The sequence below is a fragment of the Ceratosolen solmsi genome, unplaced genomic scaffold, assembly GCF_000503995.2.
Source record: "Ceratosolen solmsi marchali unplaced genomic scaffold, CerSol_1.0 scaffold1, whole genome shotgun sequence".
NCBI classification, from domain to species: Eukaryota; Metazoa; Arthropoda; class Insecta; order Hymenoptera; family Agaonidae; genus Ceratosolen; species Ceratosolen solmsi.
The window spans coordinates 9,955,722-9,972,899 of record NW_011948415.1 but is presented as its reverse complement, the minus strand read 5'-3'; the positions used below and the strand labels follow the sequence as shown (position 1 = coordinate 9,972,899).

Here is a 17,178-nt window from a genome sequence, read left to right as displayed (position 1 = left end):
AGTTTTTACAACTTTTACTTTTTTAACGTAAAAGCGGACACGAGGAAGCGCAGGAGTGGAAAGAGAGAATCGACAGATGTACGATTATATTTATTTTAATAGGCGTAATTTTAAATTACGGCGGCAAACTGGATAATGATTTGGCAGCATATACCTGTCGCTGATCGATACACGAATTAAGCTGCGTGTCAAAATTTTCACAATTTTCACAATTTTTATCAAATTATAATCAACGTAAATGATACGACAAGCATTGTTGTTCATTTTCTATTTAGAATCTATTGAGGAATCATATAAAAGTACGATAATTTCATTGTTTCATCCCTTCTACAATACCCATCCCTTTAAGATAAAAAAAACTTTAAATAAAAAACAAAAAATTAATAACAAAAAATGAAAAATAAATAATTGCTTTTCCCTTCCTTACATGATTTAAAAAAAAAAAAAAAAAAAAAAAAAAAAAAACAGAAACAAAAAACAAACCAATAAACACGTGGATAATTGTCTTTGCACTTTCAATTAGCAATCGAGAAGCAACGAATTTACAAATAAGCATAGTTATTAGTTATTAAATCCCTTGTGTATCCTATTACATCCTGCGCTATCTCGCGAACATCTCGCAAAATCACTAACGTCCGTTTTAAATCTCAATCGTGTAATTTATATTGAAACCGTTATAGGCACGTATTTCTCTTGGTATTATAATCGAGCTATGACCACATCGAGCCCGGAGAAAGGTCTTTCACCAACGAATCATTTTCCAAGTCCGCGTAAATACCCCAACGACTAATCCCAATAATTAAACGGGGCTTTGCGCTCGATTGAAGCATCAGGTATGCCCGAAGAGGTAAATAAACACGTCCGAAGCGGAAAAACCTTCAAGCGGCAGCTCCCACCCGGACGAATTAAAGCGATTAGGAATGTGCGATGGACGGCAGGAGAAGGGGGCGGAGAAGGATATCACCTTTTCAGCGACAGCCAACGAACACCGAGGATGATTACGTGCTACGGTGATGACCGTTTCGCTTTGACCAGGGGGTTAATTATGTTAACGAGGATTACCTGGATGCGGCCCTTTCTCTTCCCCCCCCCCCTCATCGCGGCACGCTCGCGCGCATCTAGACATGCCTATTGCGCTTATTACGGCCGACGTCAAATAATTAGCCGAATTGCCCATCGACCTCTCCACTACTCGGTCTCACGAACTACGTACGACCTGGCCGTTGCACGTTTCTCCTCTCTCTCTCTCTCTCTCTCTCTCTCTCTCTCTCTCTCTCTCTCTCTTTACACCAGCACGCCACGAATATGCCTCGAGGTACCACAATTCGACACAATTCCGGTAGCAGCGGTTTCATATTACAGGGACGATATCCGCGAAGCCGCAGTCGCGATCTCTGTCGCCCTCCAGCCCCTATATTAGGCGCCTCTGGAAGGGCTTTACGTGGAAGGGCTGCTCAAGCTCGTGTGTCCCTTCAAGCTGGGCTTCCGTGAGAATTTCGAGGTAAAAAGCCGTCGCGCCTCTGACGCCACGTTGGCCGAATTCAATGAGTCCTGCCGCGTCGATGCAAATTCCTTTGAGCGAGCTCTGTTAAGCAAAAGGTTTTTTATTTGCTCGCCCCTCTACGGTAACTCAGTTAACAAGTTCGGATTCTGTTAACATTTTAATTAAAAGAGATTTTTTTTTTCGGCCTCTTCCATCCATCCAATCCTTCCCCCACTCAGCCCTCCGCGCACACTCACACTCACACCAATGCCCACTAGCCAGCCCATCCAGCCGAGCCAAACCGCGCGCGCATGAATAGTTTGAAAGACTCTTGGATTCAATTAGACGTTATGGATCTTTTTGTTTGATTTACAAACCTACTTATATAATTTCGTGGCGGTTTTCAAAGAGTAGCGCCTACCGCGGGAGCAATTCCAGCCTAGATAAACAGAGAGAGAGAGAGAGAGAGAGAGTTTGGAGCGCGGACGCATGAAACGCTGAAAGTTCGCAATTGAAATGTAAGGAAGGATGAGATTGTTCGTTGGGAGTTGGGAGGTTGGGGAACGGTAGAGAGGCACGATTAATTGGAATTGCCCGTTCAATCTATGTATTCGATTACGCAATTCTTCGACTCTTCAGGGTTAATTCGAGTGAAGGCGATCACCCGCATGGACGGTGTGAACACTTACTCAACGGCTACGGACTTTTTGCCACGAGCTAAGGTAAATCGGCTCTAGCTCTCGTCTTGTAAATGGAGAGGTAGGCGCCTTCCCGGATGTTACGGTCTCTCTCGACTATTTTTATTAATTTCGCCATGTTGTTGCCAGCAATAGACCGGCCTCGGAATACCGTATAAAAACATTTGCGCAGCATATTACATTACACGTTGCACCACGTGCTTTCTGATCGAGTGACGAGGCCGAGCGATGAGAGGATGAAATTTCTGCATAGCTGCCCGCTCGCAAATCGAAGGGATTGGCGTAGAGGCGCGAAGGATCAGCAGGCGCGCGGGCGCTCTAAAGTTAATCGTGCACGTGTGCGCGGTGTAAGGACGCACTACTATCAGTGCGTAATTCACGCGGCCGAATCGCTTTGAGCGGCACGGGTAATTGTATATTTGCTGGGGAGTGGGAATCCTTGGATTAGGGGCATGATCAGGCGTGGAAAGGAAGTTGCGAAAATCGCGCAACTGTTGTAACAACTTTCGCCACGAAACGAAAAAACGTTACTCGAGCTTACGCCTCGAGCTCCGCGATTTCTGAGCGTCGCTTTCATTTATAACCTACCGTCCCTTCAATTTATCTACCTCGAGCTATTACATTCCGTTACTGTACTGGCCCTTCGCCGAGATTAATAAAAACGGTTTGTCAAATATAACGTTTACCTAGACTTTAACATCGAACCAAAATTGAAATAATTAATCATGTTGCTCATAACGGTTTTTATATAGTAATTTGTATTATGTCAGTTCTAAGTCTTCTATGCCATTAACCTTTAACTCTTTCGTGCCTCGCTAATTCCTATTAAACTTGTACCTCTTTAAACCGGTTTACATCCAACGATAATACACGCGAATGATATTTCAACAAATATCATACGAACAATAACAATTGTAGCTATTTAATATTTTGTGCACAATATAGAAGTTTTGTACATTCGCATTAGTTTAGCTAGTTAACAGAACTACAATTATACAAAAATCTAACAGTTTTTGTTTACCCTAATCGGCTTCTTTATATATAATTATTATTATTGCTGTCAAAATTGAAAGACTTATCTCATAGATTGTTTATAAATTACTCGTAGGATATATCGAGATCGTTATTTAATCCATTTATGAAACGATCGACAATCGTGTACTCGGTAAATAACTTATAATTTTATCTGTTAAATTATCCGAGAAGCGTACACGATATAGGGATTTATTTTCTCTAGTTAAATTTTTGTTTTAGACAAATTGCGGGCTACTCGATCCAGGAAATTATTGAGAAAATAGTGTAAGAATGATAAAGGATATTTCAAAGAAACTGTAAAATACAATCACTTCCAGAAATCAGGACATTTTACATACGTAAACTTGGTTCTTTCGTTCTCGTAATGTTGTATAACTTTTCGTGAATTGCGGCAATCGACTGGAAATTTTAAAGTTTAATTTTGAAAATAAAAATCGAAAGTCCAACTGTTGCATTGTAAAAGTCGCGCGACAAATATTGTTTAATTTGAAAAATAAATCACCGATGGCACGTATATGAAATGTTTTATCACTACACAAGTTTCATTACCCACGCTTTTACGCCTCGACTATCAAAATTACGTATTACAGGACTAAATAGAATGCATGAATAGCAATAATAACGGTAAGATTTATAAAAATTGTCGACACCCTTACGAATAAGCATAGCATTTAAAGATATAGAGATTATAATGAGATAACTAAAATAAACTCCGCGGGAGAATATATCAAATATTATACGTATAAATTCGCGTCTACATTTATTAGAAATTTCTTCCGACAATGTTCTGGCAAAGCCACTGTCTGCGAATATGGCAGCAAGTAAAAACAAAATAACTTTAGCCTCGCAGAGGGCTTGCTTGCTTATGTTCTCTTATCCTGGGAACTAGGCACGACAACTCTAAGATAACGAATTACTTGAAGCCCTGTGTGAGAGCAGCCAGACTCTCTTTGATTATACACACGCGCGCACAAGCACGCAGACGCAAATAAATAAAGGCATGTGCGCAAGTATATATATATATATATATATATATGGGTATATGTAGTATGCGAGTATGAGCACAGCATGTTGTTGTGATAACGGGGAATATTATTATGTCCATTTGGCGAGGACTAAAGTAATATTTCAAGGTCGAATCTTTCTATCCGATAAAGTATATTGATAATAAATACAAAAGAGTATTCCTTTATAATTCACTCTTTTTATATAGTTTTTTTTTTTTTTTTTTTTCATGTGGATAGCTATCATTTTTTCTTACGTATGATGCAACTAAAAGGCTTTAATTTTCAAAAGTTCATTATACTCCACATTGCCTATTTTATTTCAACTGAATATATAAATAACGTTATAATAATAAATAGTTAAAGATTATAAAAAAAATTTACCCTACTTACAACACAATTGCTATAAATAGATGTGATTTGTGCTTGATCTTGAAATTTTGATTATTGAAGCATATCTTGAATGTTTTATTACAGCGATTTGTGTGTTATATTAATCTAATGACATGAATGTAGGCAAAACATTAATTAAGTTGCGAATTATTCTTTATAAATGAAATGAAATTTGTAAATGCTAATCTACGCACTCTAGATTGTAAATAATGATTTCGTAATGCTTCTTAATGAAAATGGCTTACCTTAAAATTAATCATAAGTTTGATATTTTATATTTTAAATGATACGGATTTAAAAGACTGCATTACAATTACTACATTTCCATCGGATAAGCCATTTTCTAGATGGAAGGCTTAAAATATCGATAGTATTACCTTAATCTATACACGTGTATGGCCATTAAATTTCCATTCTTGTCGCTAATCAAGATTATCGACGTGCATGTACTGGATATCTCGTCCCTTTTGTGTATTTAAATGTATGCATATATTTGTATATCAGCATTACAATATATACATTCGCCTGAATAAATGCAAGTATTACAATATTAGAGCTGCTCGAATAATCGAATTGAGCTAAGCGATGATTTTACATCACATTAAATATAATAAGCAAGGATATAAGAAATTGTTGGAGTTGAAAAAGTAAGTGAGCCACCGAGGGCTGCCTTTCAACGTAAACGAGACTCCTCTTATTTAATAAAATATTATATTATTGATTAATGAAATATCATTGGTTTTCAAAAATTATTCGAAGCTTTTGAAAAAATAAGAAGATAGAGAGAGAGAGAGAGAGAGAGAGAGAGAGAGAGAGAGAGACAAGAGAGGGAAAAGATAAAAAGGAAATGGAATGTTCAATGGAATAGACACTTAGGAATTGCTGTGAATGTTAATTCGTCTTGCCAATCCTTTATAATTTACTTTTAATTCGATAAATTTGTTAAGTAATCCAGAGTAATCCACATTTCCTACTAAATGTACAAATAGTCGTGGGGTAGGGGCCGGGGCGAGAGGGAGGGAACCCGTGTAAGCTCGTAACGTATCTCATGAATTAAAGACTCGCTCGTGCGAACGTGCTATCGGACCGCATTTCGACGCCTCTGTTCTAGTTACTACAATCCCAAACCACGCCAATGACTCGCTCAAGTTCTGTATTTTTGTCTTTCTATCCATCCTATACATCCCCCCTCCCACATTGTGGCCTTATGCACAGCTCGGTCTTGTCTGCAGATAAACGATAGAACGTTTGGTTAGGTAATCGGCTCGAAAAAAATCACTAGGCCTGGAAGTGCCGATAGATAGCGGGTGCCCGATTTTTTTTTTTTTCGCGTTCAAGTATACGTCGACAAAGCGATAAGATGGTGGTGGTGGTAGAACGAAGACGGGAAGGAGGATAGTGAGGAGGGTGAGAATGGCGAGGAGGAGGTGAGGAGGAGAATGGTGAGGAAGGAGGTAAAAAGAACGGAATCCTATTGGCAAAAATGGCTTTGTTTGCTCGTGCGCCTTCTCCCGATCCGATATCAGCGTCTCCTTTTCTCCTCGAGCCGGAGGTTAACTTGCATTTGTTTATTGCTGATCGAGTCAATGCGGAAACAGATATCGTCCGCCCGATACGGAAGAACGGTGGAACGGGATAATGGCCAAGTTGCCGAGGAAGGGACCGAGAGGAAATGAGGAAGATGAAAAGGTCGAGGATCTTCCCTACCCCAATGTCACCTTTGAAATGAAACCTGTCCCTTTCAGTGGTACCTCGCGCGCTCGTTGGCACAATCTGAGTACCATTGTGGTGTAGGGTAGGCAGCGGAAACGAGACGGAGAGAAGGTAATTCGTTGCTTGACAAACGTAGAGAAGAGCCGACGAAACTCTCGACCCTTACTTCTCTCTTGACCGGTGCTAGTGTCAGACGCGCTCGAGACTTAAAACTAATGATTTTTATGTATTTCATTGCTCGAGTAGCTGGCACATTACTCACTCCAAGGAAATTGCACAAGGGTCATTCCCTAATACTTTATTAATTAAGCATTTAGCCGAGACTTCTCTTTTTTATTATCTCATTTATTCTGTTGCGAAAGAAACAATGTTAATCGAATGCAAGATATAATGAATTGCATTCTTCTTTTAATACTCATACAATGAAATACGACGTTTCTTTTATTAATTTTAATTGGATATTTTTGTCTCGCAGAAAAGTCTTGTAGCGATTGCTGAAAAATTGTCTCGGCAATATGATTTTTAAGTAATAAAAAAAAAAACTTTTACATTATTAAAACTTTTACGTTGCTGTATTGGAAATTTTATTCTTCATGTACGACCATAGAATTTCAGTTAATAAATCGAATTCAGATCTACCAATTTAATATTTATTACCGAACTCTCTAGTCATTTCCTTAAGATAAAGTAATATATCAATAAAAAAAAAAAAAAAAAAAAAAAAAAAAAAAAAAACCCCCACACTGTCAATTATATTGTATTTTACGTACTTTACATGTTTTAAGATCCATTATTTTTCAGGATTTAATTAAAATATGGCGTTAACAAAAATCAATATAGAATGCGAATAGTACAATATATAAATGAGCATGTAAATCGAGAGATTAACAATGATAATAAACATAGAAAAACGAATAGTATTAGACGAGATAAGAAAAAACAATGCCTTAAGAATTTATGAAAAAAATGAAAAAAATTGGATAATGAGAAATTATTTTCATTATTTTTCAGGAACATTAATAAATTAATACGAAAATAAAATCTGCGAAAATATAAGAAAGATTTTTGACCCTTGGCATTTATTAATATTTCTATATGATTTAATAGTAATTGTGATACGTACGCATGATCATGTGCAAACTGATATGTTTAAACTGATACGAAGACAATATTAATGATTTTCCCTTTATAAGAAGAAAAATAATAATAATTGAAATACAATATAATCATTGAATTTAAATTTACGAAAAAACGAGTATTTACTGAAAATTCTATTTAATAAAGAGAAAAAAATTTTTTACTTAATATACAATATAAAAATACAAATGCAAAACTTTCATTTTCTTAATGAAAGCTTAAAATTAATTCAAATATGATTAATTTCTTCTAACATATATGCATAATTTTATAACGACAAATAAATTAGCAATAGTCATTGTAAAATAGTCATTATAAAAGTTGTATATTCATTATTTAAGATTATTTCAGACTAGCCAGTTTGAAAAATGATACTAATAAATTTAACGGCAACAGTAATTGGGTATTCTACATTATCCCAGAGGAACTTTGCAGACAGTAAAAGAATTTTTTGAAGATCCTCTACATCAACTTGCAGCTATCCGCAAATTTCGATTAGTTTAAAAAAATAATTATAAATATAATATTCATTGTGCATTCGTTAAATTAAAATACTTAATAGTTGTCATAGAGATTTTTCGATACTTATTATTATTGTTAAAGTATTTTTCGTGTCTTTTTTAATGTATTTAAAATATTAACTTAAAAAAAAAAATGCTTATATTTACAATATATTTGGGCACAACGTTTCATTAGTAATAATTTTTAAATCTATAATAATAAAGGAAAAATACAAAATATAATAGACGCATGTGCTTATAAATATTTATTACTTTAAGTGACCGAAAGCTATAAAATTTGACAGCCACATATTTCAGGCTCAAAGTATATTAGTTTGGATAAAATATTTATTTTATATATCCTTCAAACTTTATTATTATGGATTTGAATGTAATGGATGCATATCGGTATAAATAGCCATTTGACTATTGTGCTGATAGAAAGAGAAAGGGCGAACTCCCGCATGTTATAGAGCAAAACTTTCGTGAATTACACCATATATCTGTATTTATTGTAGCTAACAGAGGTGTCGGAAATAGTCGAACTTTAGTCTGAATGCCCATGGACGATAAGTCACGTTGAATTTGCCGGCTATGATGCAATGAAATATTGCAAACAATAATGAACCAGAAACTACTGCTGTAAAAGTCACAGCCTTATTTTTTTCTCTCTTATTTTTGTTGTAGTTTTATAACTGAACGCTTTGGAAGCTAAACAACAATGGCGACGGAAATCAGAGCCGGCAGACCTACGATGCCCACGATAACGCAATCGAAGAGACCAATATTTATTTACCCCACTGGTGAGCATATTTATCGAAGGGAATGTATTAATATAAAGGAACTATGGGATGCCATAAATAGTAATCCATATTTAGAGTTATCTAATGGCTAATCTAATTAAATATCTTCGGAAGAAAAAGTCGGTAAAATTTCATGAATAAAGATGTTTAGTAATAATTTATAACAATAAGTATGCTCGTCGACGTAATTTATAATTAAAGAAACGATAATGAAATCTTCATGATTATTAATGTATTACTACTACTTGAGAGAATGGATTGTAAAAATAAATCGCAATCCTAGTTAATCTAATATAATTTTTCTATATTATAATTGTAGAATATTGGATAAGACGTATAGCTAATTAGATAATTTATTGCAGTTGATTTTGAAATATTAATGAATTATAATAAAAATTGTTAAATGTCACTTGTAACAAATTAAATAGTCATTTTCAACACTATTTTCTCTTACTTTATCTCCCTAAAATAGTTAGATATTTTCCAATGAATTTTTATTAAAAAAATAATTCTACACAGAATTTATTCGATTTTAAAATATAATATATAAACGATTTATGTAAATAATAGGAAATTGTAAAACGGTATCATTAATAGATCGAAAATACGAATGACGCCATTCGTTATTCTGACATAATTTAGTATTTTCAATATAAAATTTTAATTAAAATCTATTCTTGTAAGTTCATAAATAAAATACACACCTGATATATTTAAAGTTCAAACAGTTCTTTGTGTAAAATTTATGAATTACATTTTAACATTATATTATAACATAACATGTAATTTAAAAGTTTTTTAATTATGACAAATCTAATTTAAAACAAAGATTTGAAAGTTAATATATAAAATACTACATATATATATATATATATATATATATACATATATATATATATATATACATATAATATTGATAAATACAAGTAATGAAAGAAAAGGTTTAAATTGCATTATTTTAACCTTCTTTTTTCGTAATCTGTTAAATGGAAATTCATCTGCAGATATATCAAGATTTTTATACATAAAGCATACAATGTAAAATGTTGAGTATCAATGAAGCTTTGCAGTTTATTATAAATTTATTACAAATTGCAAAGTCATTAAAAATTTTATCCATAACGTTGTTCTAAGTATGAATATTTGCTGATACAACTTTCGGGAATGACATCGGGAAAATCTATTTACAAATTATTTAAATTATTATTTATATACTACGTAGAAGTAAATATAGAAACATAATATGAAAATATCAAGCTCCTTTCAAAAATCATGTATGATACTAAAAAATGATAATTAGTTTTATAAAAATATTCTTATTTATTGAGTTTTTTTATAAAAACCATAGAAGCATTTAAATTTCTTTCAATAGTAAATTTTCTCTTCAATTTAGTTTATCAATTATAACATAAATTTTTCGAGTTTGTTAGAAGCATGTTCTTTTAATTTGCTTTATTTTGAAGGAAAAATATATTTTGCAATAAAAACCAATGGAAATGGTATGTATTCAACGTCATTTAAAAAAATAATATATATATATATATATATATATATATATATATATATATATATATATATGTATATAAATAAAATAGGAAACACGAAATTTGTTTCAAGGCATTATAAAATATTATATTTTAACGTAAATTGAAGTTTTAATTAAATTTAGTCGCATAAAGTATTAAATTGTATGTTTCTTCTTATCAATATTCTAGCTAATTTTAAATTACTCATAAATTTGGCTAAACTAAAAATATTTTGACTAGTCAATTAATTCTTGTGAGAAAGGGATGATAATTCTTACAAAAAGGAATTTAAGAGCCTTTTAAATGTACTACCTCTATGAAAATATAAAAAGATGTGCGAAACACATGAATTAATGGTTAGAATTAGAGTCGTTAGTCTCTAATTGCTTACCTTATAAGATATTACTAGAAAAAAGAAATGCATTTGGTTAGAGTAATTTTAAAATTGAATTGAATTTCGTTAATTAAACTTTAATTTTCAAAGGCCATTATTTTTCTAAGTACTTTACTATTTACTGTAGTTATTGGAAGAATTTGAAATTAAGTAAAAACTAAAAATTTGTAATTATATCGGTAGCTTTCGGAAAAATAACGTAATCTTCTTATAATGATTCGATAAACCGATTGCACGTATTTTCTACATATTTTGTTTTATTCAAATCCTAGGCTATGTAATTCTAAATTAATAACAATTAATTATAATATGTCCTTAGATTATATGAATATAAATTTGATAATAATCGGCTGTACAAATATGTATACGAAAATTCTAAGATTTTCAAATGACAGGAGAAATGCTACATCATTAATTTTAACTACGAGAAAATACTAGCCAAGTACGGATAAAAATTATTTTTCAGAGTTTAAATATAATATTTGACGTTACTATTTAATTTAACTTTAACTGTATCAATTAGGTCACTAAGCACTGTCTACGCCTATATATTTATTTATTATTGTTTATTAATATGGCGAAATTAATTGATGATTATGGTAAAAATGATAATGATGGTACTCAAGTTCACGATAGAAACGTGAATCTAAGGATATAAAAAAATATTTTCTATAAAAAGAATATCCAATAATAACGAAAATGGACAATAATTTCAGCCATATTACAATTATAAAACCAGAATGAAATATCGCCGTATAGATGATAAATGGTAAGAATATTAGTAGCTGCAACGACTATCCCTGGCTTTTATCAAGCCTTTCTTTACCGTAGGGGGCACGTGGCTTGAAGGAAAAAAACTAGGATGCAATAACTGCAAGGCTTCGTGTAAACGCCGCGGCGCGTGCATTAAGTTTATTTACGGGGATCCGCCTCCAAGTTGCGCATTAATGCTCGGTGTATCGTAAAGGTCTATCATAATGAATTCATAGGCGAACGCGAGTCGCAGCGCGTAAAAGACCCTGTAAAAGACAATATCCTTGAAAGGAAAGTCTGGTTGGGCTCGGTCAGTCCCGCGATGCCCGTTAAATCGAAAAGTACGGATTAATTTGAAACACCTGGGAGGGCTCATGTTCAAGGTCGCGGTGGGTGGACGGGACGCATGATGAGGACGGCGGCCTCCCCACGGCACTTAACGAAAGCCGTGGAAACCGTGGGTGGTGGGGGAAAGGGGATGGGCTCGTTATGGACACGCGATATTTTCTACGGAGGTCAATATCGTGGCGCCCTATTCAGGGACTCTAGACGAGTACCACCTTGACCCGCTAATTTCCCTTGCAGATGATGCGCGTGTGTACAGCCGCAGCGACCACCTTCTAAATAATCGAAATTCCGTCCAAACGCGACCTCGCCGCTCGTGAATAAAAAAAAAAACGTACTTGACGGGGGAGCCGATAAGAGCTTTCCCCTTGGCATTGTGTATGTGTGACGCGGGATCTGCACTTGACGACCGAATCACGGACCTCCCATCGGGTCCCTTTTTCTTCCGCTCGCACGTCTCGCGTTATGGATAAATGAATCATAACGAGTCACTTGCTCGTAGATTCATTAACGTGATGGATAATGTGGTAGTTTTTGCTTAGGTAGGAGACCCTTTCGAGTCCTGGCAGTCCTTTACCTTAGATGCCAAGTACGTGGGATTTCGCCAATGTCACACTTATTGCCGATCAAATCAAATTTTCCTCGCAAACTTGACCGAAGATCGCGCTAATTTGCATACGTACTTTGTTAATAGAATTTCGAGTTAGAAATAACATAGAAAGCAATAGCTCCGCGTGCCTTATCTGAGCGTACCAGTGACATTGCAGCACACGAGTTTCTCATAACTGATTGTTAATCGCTAGCTTAATATTTGCCGACACTAAAAGAAAAGCCGAGGCTTGTTAACGATTTAATTACATATAATTTCCATTTGCATTCAGCCCTGGAAAATGATTCTTCAAGTACACGAGCGTTATTGAGAGAATTCGCCTCCAAAGTTACTGCTAAAAGTTCGAGTAAAATTTATTTCTTTATTTAACTTGATGAGTAAATTTAGCACACAGCTAATTAAATAGAGTACACTTACGGATAAGAAGTTATTTTGCGAATCGATTCAAGACGTGTATTGTAATAAAATTTTTTCACATAGGTGTGCATAAGAAATTGAAACTTTTAATCGCTTACTCGAAAAATGCAAAAAAAAACACCGAAGGTAAGTACCACCAATATTGCATTCTTAGTGACATACGTCTGCAATTGCGATTTAATTTGTTGCGTATGTTATGCAAGAACATGTGTCTTATTTCATGCTCTGATTATGCTATGAGGACGACTCGAAGAAGAATAGAATGTGTATAGAGAGAGAGAGAGAGAGAGAGAGAGAGAGAGAGAGAGAGAGAGAGAGACTCCGACTATCGGCTCGAATCAAGCTTTTCAAGCGCGATTAAGTGCACAAGCTGAACGGCCATGTACACAGACGAATTGTATAACAAAATTAATTGTGAAAAGCTTTCAATTAATTAGAATATTTTCGTAATTAGCTTTCTCGAACGATTGGTATATTTCATGACGATTATGAAAACAAAGATTTGCATTTATCACGATAATAATAAAGGTTTATCAGTATATCACTTTTATCAATTTGGGCGTTTTATAATCATCCTGCAGTCATTTAGACATACACGTATTAAAATGCTTATTCAATGTATATAATTTATAAAATAATGCCTGAATTATGTTGTTTTTTGTTTAAGTTGTTGTTGTTGTTGTTGTTGTTGTTGTTGTTGTTTTAAACTTTCGTTTTATCTTACTTTTCAGATTACCTGAATTATTAATATTTATATTTTTGAAAGTGTCTTTTTAATTTTATTTCAATTAGTAATCAAACCTTTATGACTAAATCAACTTTGAGTAATTAATTCAGTAGCAGCATATATTATATTATTAACATACCGTCTTCGTACTTGTTACAAAATTTACAAGTATAACACGATCAATGTTCGTCAAATTAATTCAAAAGTATGTAAATATTAAATACAAGGAGTGGATGTATGAATATTGAGTATGATAAAAAGTTTGGCGGATTTTATTAAAATAACATTTAAAATTTATAAACAAAATGTTTGAAAGTTAAACGAACTCCAAAATGCTTTCAAAATATTATGAATGTACGCTGTCGACAGTTTTATAGATAATTTTATAACATTTACATATGTTTATTTTTATATTTGTAATTATTCTACGTAAAATATGAAAATTACATACTACCTTAACGAACTTTTTTTTTTTATTTTTTTATTTTTTAATATTTTAAATCTTCTTTGTAGTCCTATGTAAATTACTCACTGCGTATACTCACACGTCTTTATTAGTCGGTCTACTTAATAATAAATCATAAAAGATAATTAACGCGAACGAGGAAGGCGGAAAAGTTTTACCTTCGGGTAGCGGTAAATGGGCCGTATGAAAATTCAAATATTAGATGTAAAAACAAAAATGGTCACTGTAGACTAACCGAGTTAAGAAAGATCTCTCTCTCTCTCTCTCTCTCTCTCTCTCTCACTCTCTGTTTTGCAAAAAAAAAAAGAAAAAAAGAAAAAAAGAATTGAATTATTCATTGAAATGTGTGCTATTCGCTGAGCACATTTCTTCCTCCAGCAAAGCACAAATGATATTCAACGATCGTGAAAAGATTCATATTGTTCTTGTAAGAAACGACTTAATATTGTGTAGTTTCAATTACATTATATTTGAGTGTAAAATAAACTTGATACGTCTATTTTTTTTAAACCAATTCTGTCCTGTTTTTGTACTTTCAATAAAGCTGTCTTCTAAACTTGGCAACGTATTCGCCAAGACTGGTAAATTACAATGTTTTATAAATACTTCATTTTTTTTATCACATCAGACAATGATGTTAATTTTATATTTATTTTTTGCTTCTGTTAATTTTCGAGCAAAGAATAATTATTCTTATTTTTATTTATGGGAAACCCCCAAATGGAGATATAAAATTTTGCGGCTTTTAATTATAATTAGTGCAACTATTGCTCTCTTAGATATAAATACGGAACAAAAAAAGGTTTATTGCTTCAATTCTGGACAATTAATTGCAAAATTATTTTCGCAGCAGGAAAGATTTTTCAGTCGACAAACTACAGAATTCAGTCACGCCAGCTTAAGATAAGAAGAACGGCACGATACTTTGTGACCGAATCCTGACCGAATCTCAGGCATTTCGCCAAATTATCGGCAGACCTCTTTTCTTTTCTTTTTATCTCGGCTGTTAATAGCTATGACAAAGGGCATTAAAAAAATGACATTAATGTACACATTTGCGTTTATTATTTATTTGGCCAGCCAACGACACGGAGATATGGCACTCTAAGTGACAAGTATAGAATAATACCGATCAATTAGCAGTCGAGCTCCAACTTATTTTATTGGTCGGATAAATAACTTTCGCGTGTGGTTGGCAATTCGCTTCTAATGTCGGCTTTCAATTTTCAGGTTAATTAGACGACTTGCAATTGTCGCAATGCTCGTTTTATTGTAGAACCCCCTCCCCCTCTCTCCCTCTCTCTATCACTCTCTCTCTCTCTCTCTCTCTCTCGCTCTCTCTCTCGCTCTCTCTCGCTCTCTGTATATTTCTCTGAATGATTATACAGTATTTGTTTAACATCTAATACGGCAGTTTTGCTACCTTTTAGCATCTTGTGAGAGTTTTTTTATTGTTTTACACAAAAAATTTGCCAGCTACTTTATGAACAAATGATTAAAGAAGTTGATACTTGCTTAAATTAGCTTTTATTTTCAAAACAAAACCAAACAAAACAAAAATTTGAAAAAAATTCCTTTATATTTACAATATACATTGTTTGTACCTGCAGGTTCATGCTCGATAAACATAAATATCAATTTTGTGCACTTTTGTAATATTTATATTTAAAAAATTTGTCTTGATTTAATAATAAAATAATAGTAAACATTAATATTATACATTATAGTTTGCAATAAAAGAACGTATGAAAATTACTTTTTTGCAATTATTGAAAATCGCATATTTTATAAAAACGCAATAATAGTATTCGATAATCGCTCTATAAAATTTTTCAGTAAGATAAATTACTTAGCCACTGATATACTTATTTTGAAAACTGCGATACAAAAACTGTTCCCATAGAAATCCTTAGTAACTAATGTATATTTTCGTTAGAGATATATTGTTTAAGGACATAGGAAGATGGCTATTCTACCGAATAATCTTTAATTGTTTTTTAATTATTTAATAATATATTTTTTTAATTGTAAATGTATTTCATATATGTTACAATTTAAAATACAAGATTTAAAAAAAAAAAAAACGGAACGCTATCAATTTTCAGCTATTGATTGCGATTCGGCAATTTGAAATATACCGAAGGTTTCATCAAAATAAAATATTTATTATTGATGGGTCGATAATAGGCAACTATTTTATATGCAAAAAATTGCATGTATGATTTTCAGATGAGAAATTGGCGTATGAAGGTTTGAAAAATAAAAAATTCCAGGCGAAAGATCTTAGGAGACGAAATCTAGAGCTTTATTAAAAATATTCAAATGCGTAGGCATTGTCATGATCAGTGAAAGAAATCTCTCTCTATTCAATAGCGAAATCCTTGAATCTTTACAAATAATTCCATAAATTTGGAGAGAAAGAAAGGAATCGATCCAGCAAATTTATCTTGAAATTCATATTCCATCCTACTAGTTTACTAGGCTTCGTGATATGGACACATAAATGCATTCCATCTTTTCATTTGAAAGAGGTGGAAAATATGATAGAGTAATATTTTCAGGATTATAAGACTGCAATTGCAAAAGTATAAGAGCATATTAAAAGGTACATTTAATATTAAGACGATAAAATTTAGCCAAAAATTTTCCAACGCATAAATTGCTCAAAATATTTTAATAACAAACTTAGGTTACATTGTTTAAATCATTAGCTCTTAATTATAATAAATCTCATTATATTTAATTAATCATTTAAATTCTATATTAAACTTGCAGTTTATTGGAATATTTACTTACAGAATATGATAACATAAAGTGAATTGTAAGTGAATATTCTTGCACTCACAAATTAGGATTTCATCAGTTTCAAATTCAAATAGAAATATCTCTGCTAATAAATTACGGAAATAATAATAAAAGAATGAAAAAAAAGCCATTTAAACTTAAATTTGCGGTTTTATTATTTAAACGTAGAAAATAATATTATATTTGAGGAAAATATTTTTTTAAAATAATTATTAATAAACGGCCATTCATGCTTTTATAAAATAGTCTTAACAGAACATTATTATAGAAAGTCGTGTAATTGGATTTAATGAAATGCGCCAGCAAATCATTCAAACAACTTTAGTCGAGCTTTTAAAAAATATTTGAAAGTAAGGAGGAGGCAAAAGT

At 32.8% G+C, this 17,178-nt stretch overlaps 1 protein-coding gene across 1 annotated transcript in view; it reads left to right on the top strand.

Annotated features, from left to right (window-relative positions):
* The window catches only part of LOC105368774 (uncharacterized), a 93,399-nt gene that overhangs the window by 68,823 nt on the left and 7,398 nt on the right, over positions 1-17,178 (top strand). Inside the window, exon 2 of the mRNA XM_011507894.1 lies at positions 8,651-8,766. Coding sequence (XP_011506196.1) covers positions 8,685-8,766 — 82 coding nt within the window. The 5' untranslated portion in view covers positions 8,651-8,684. The remainder of the gene's footprint in view (positions 1-8,650; positions 8,767-17,178) is intronic.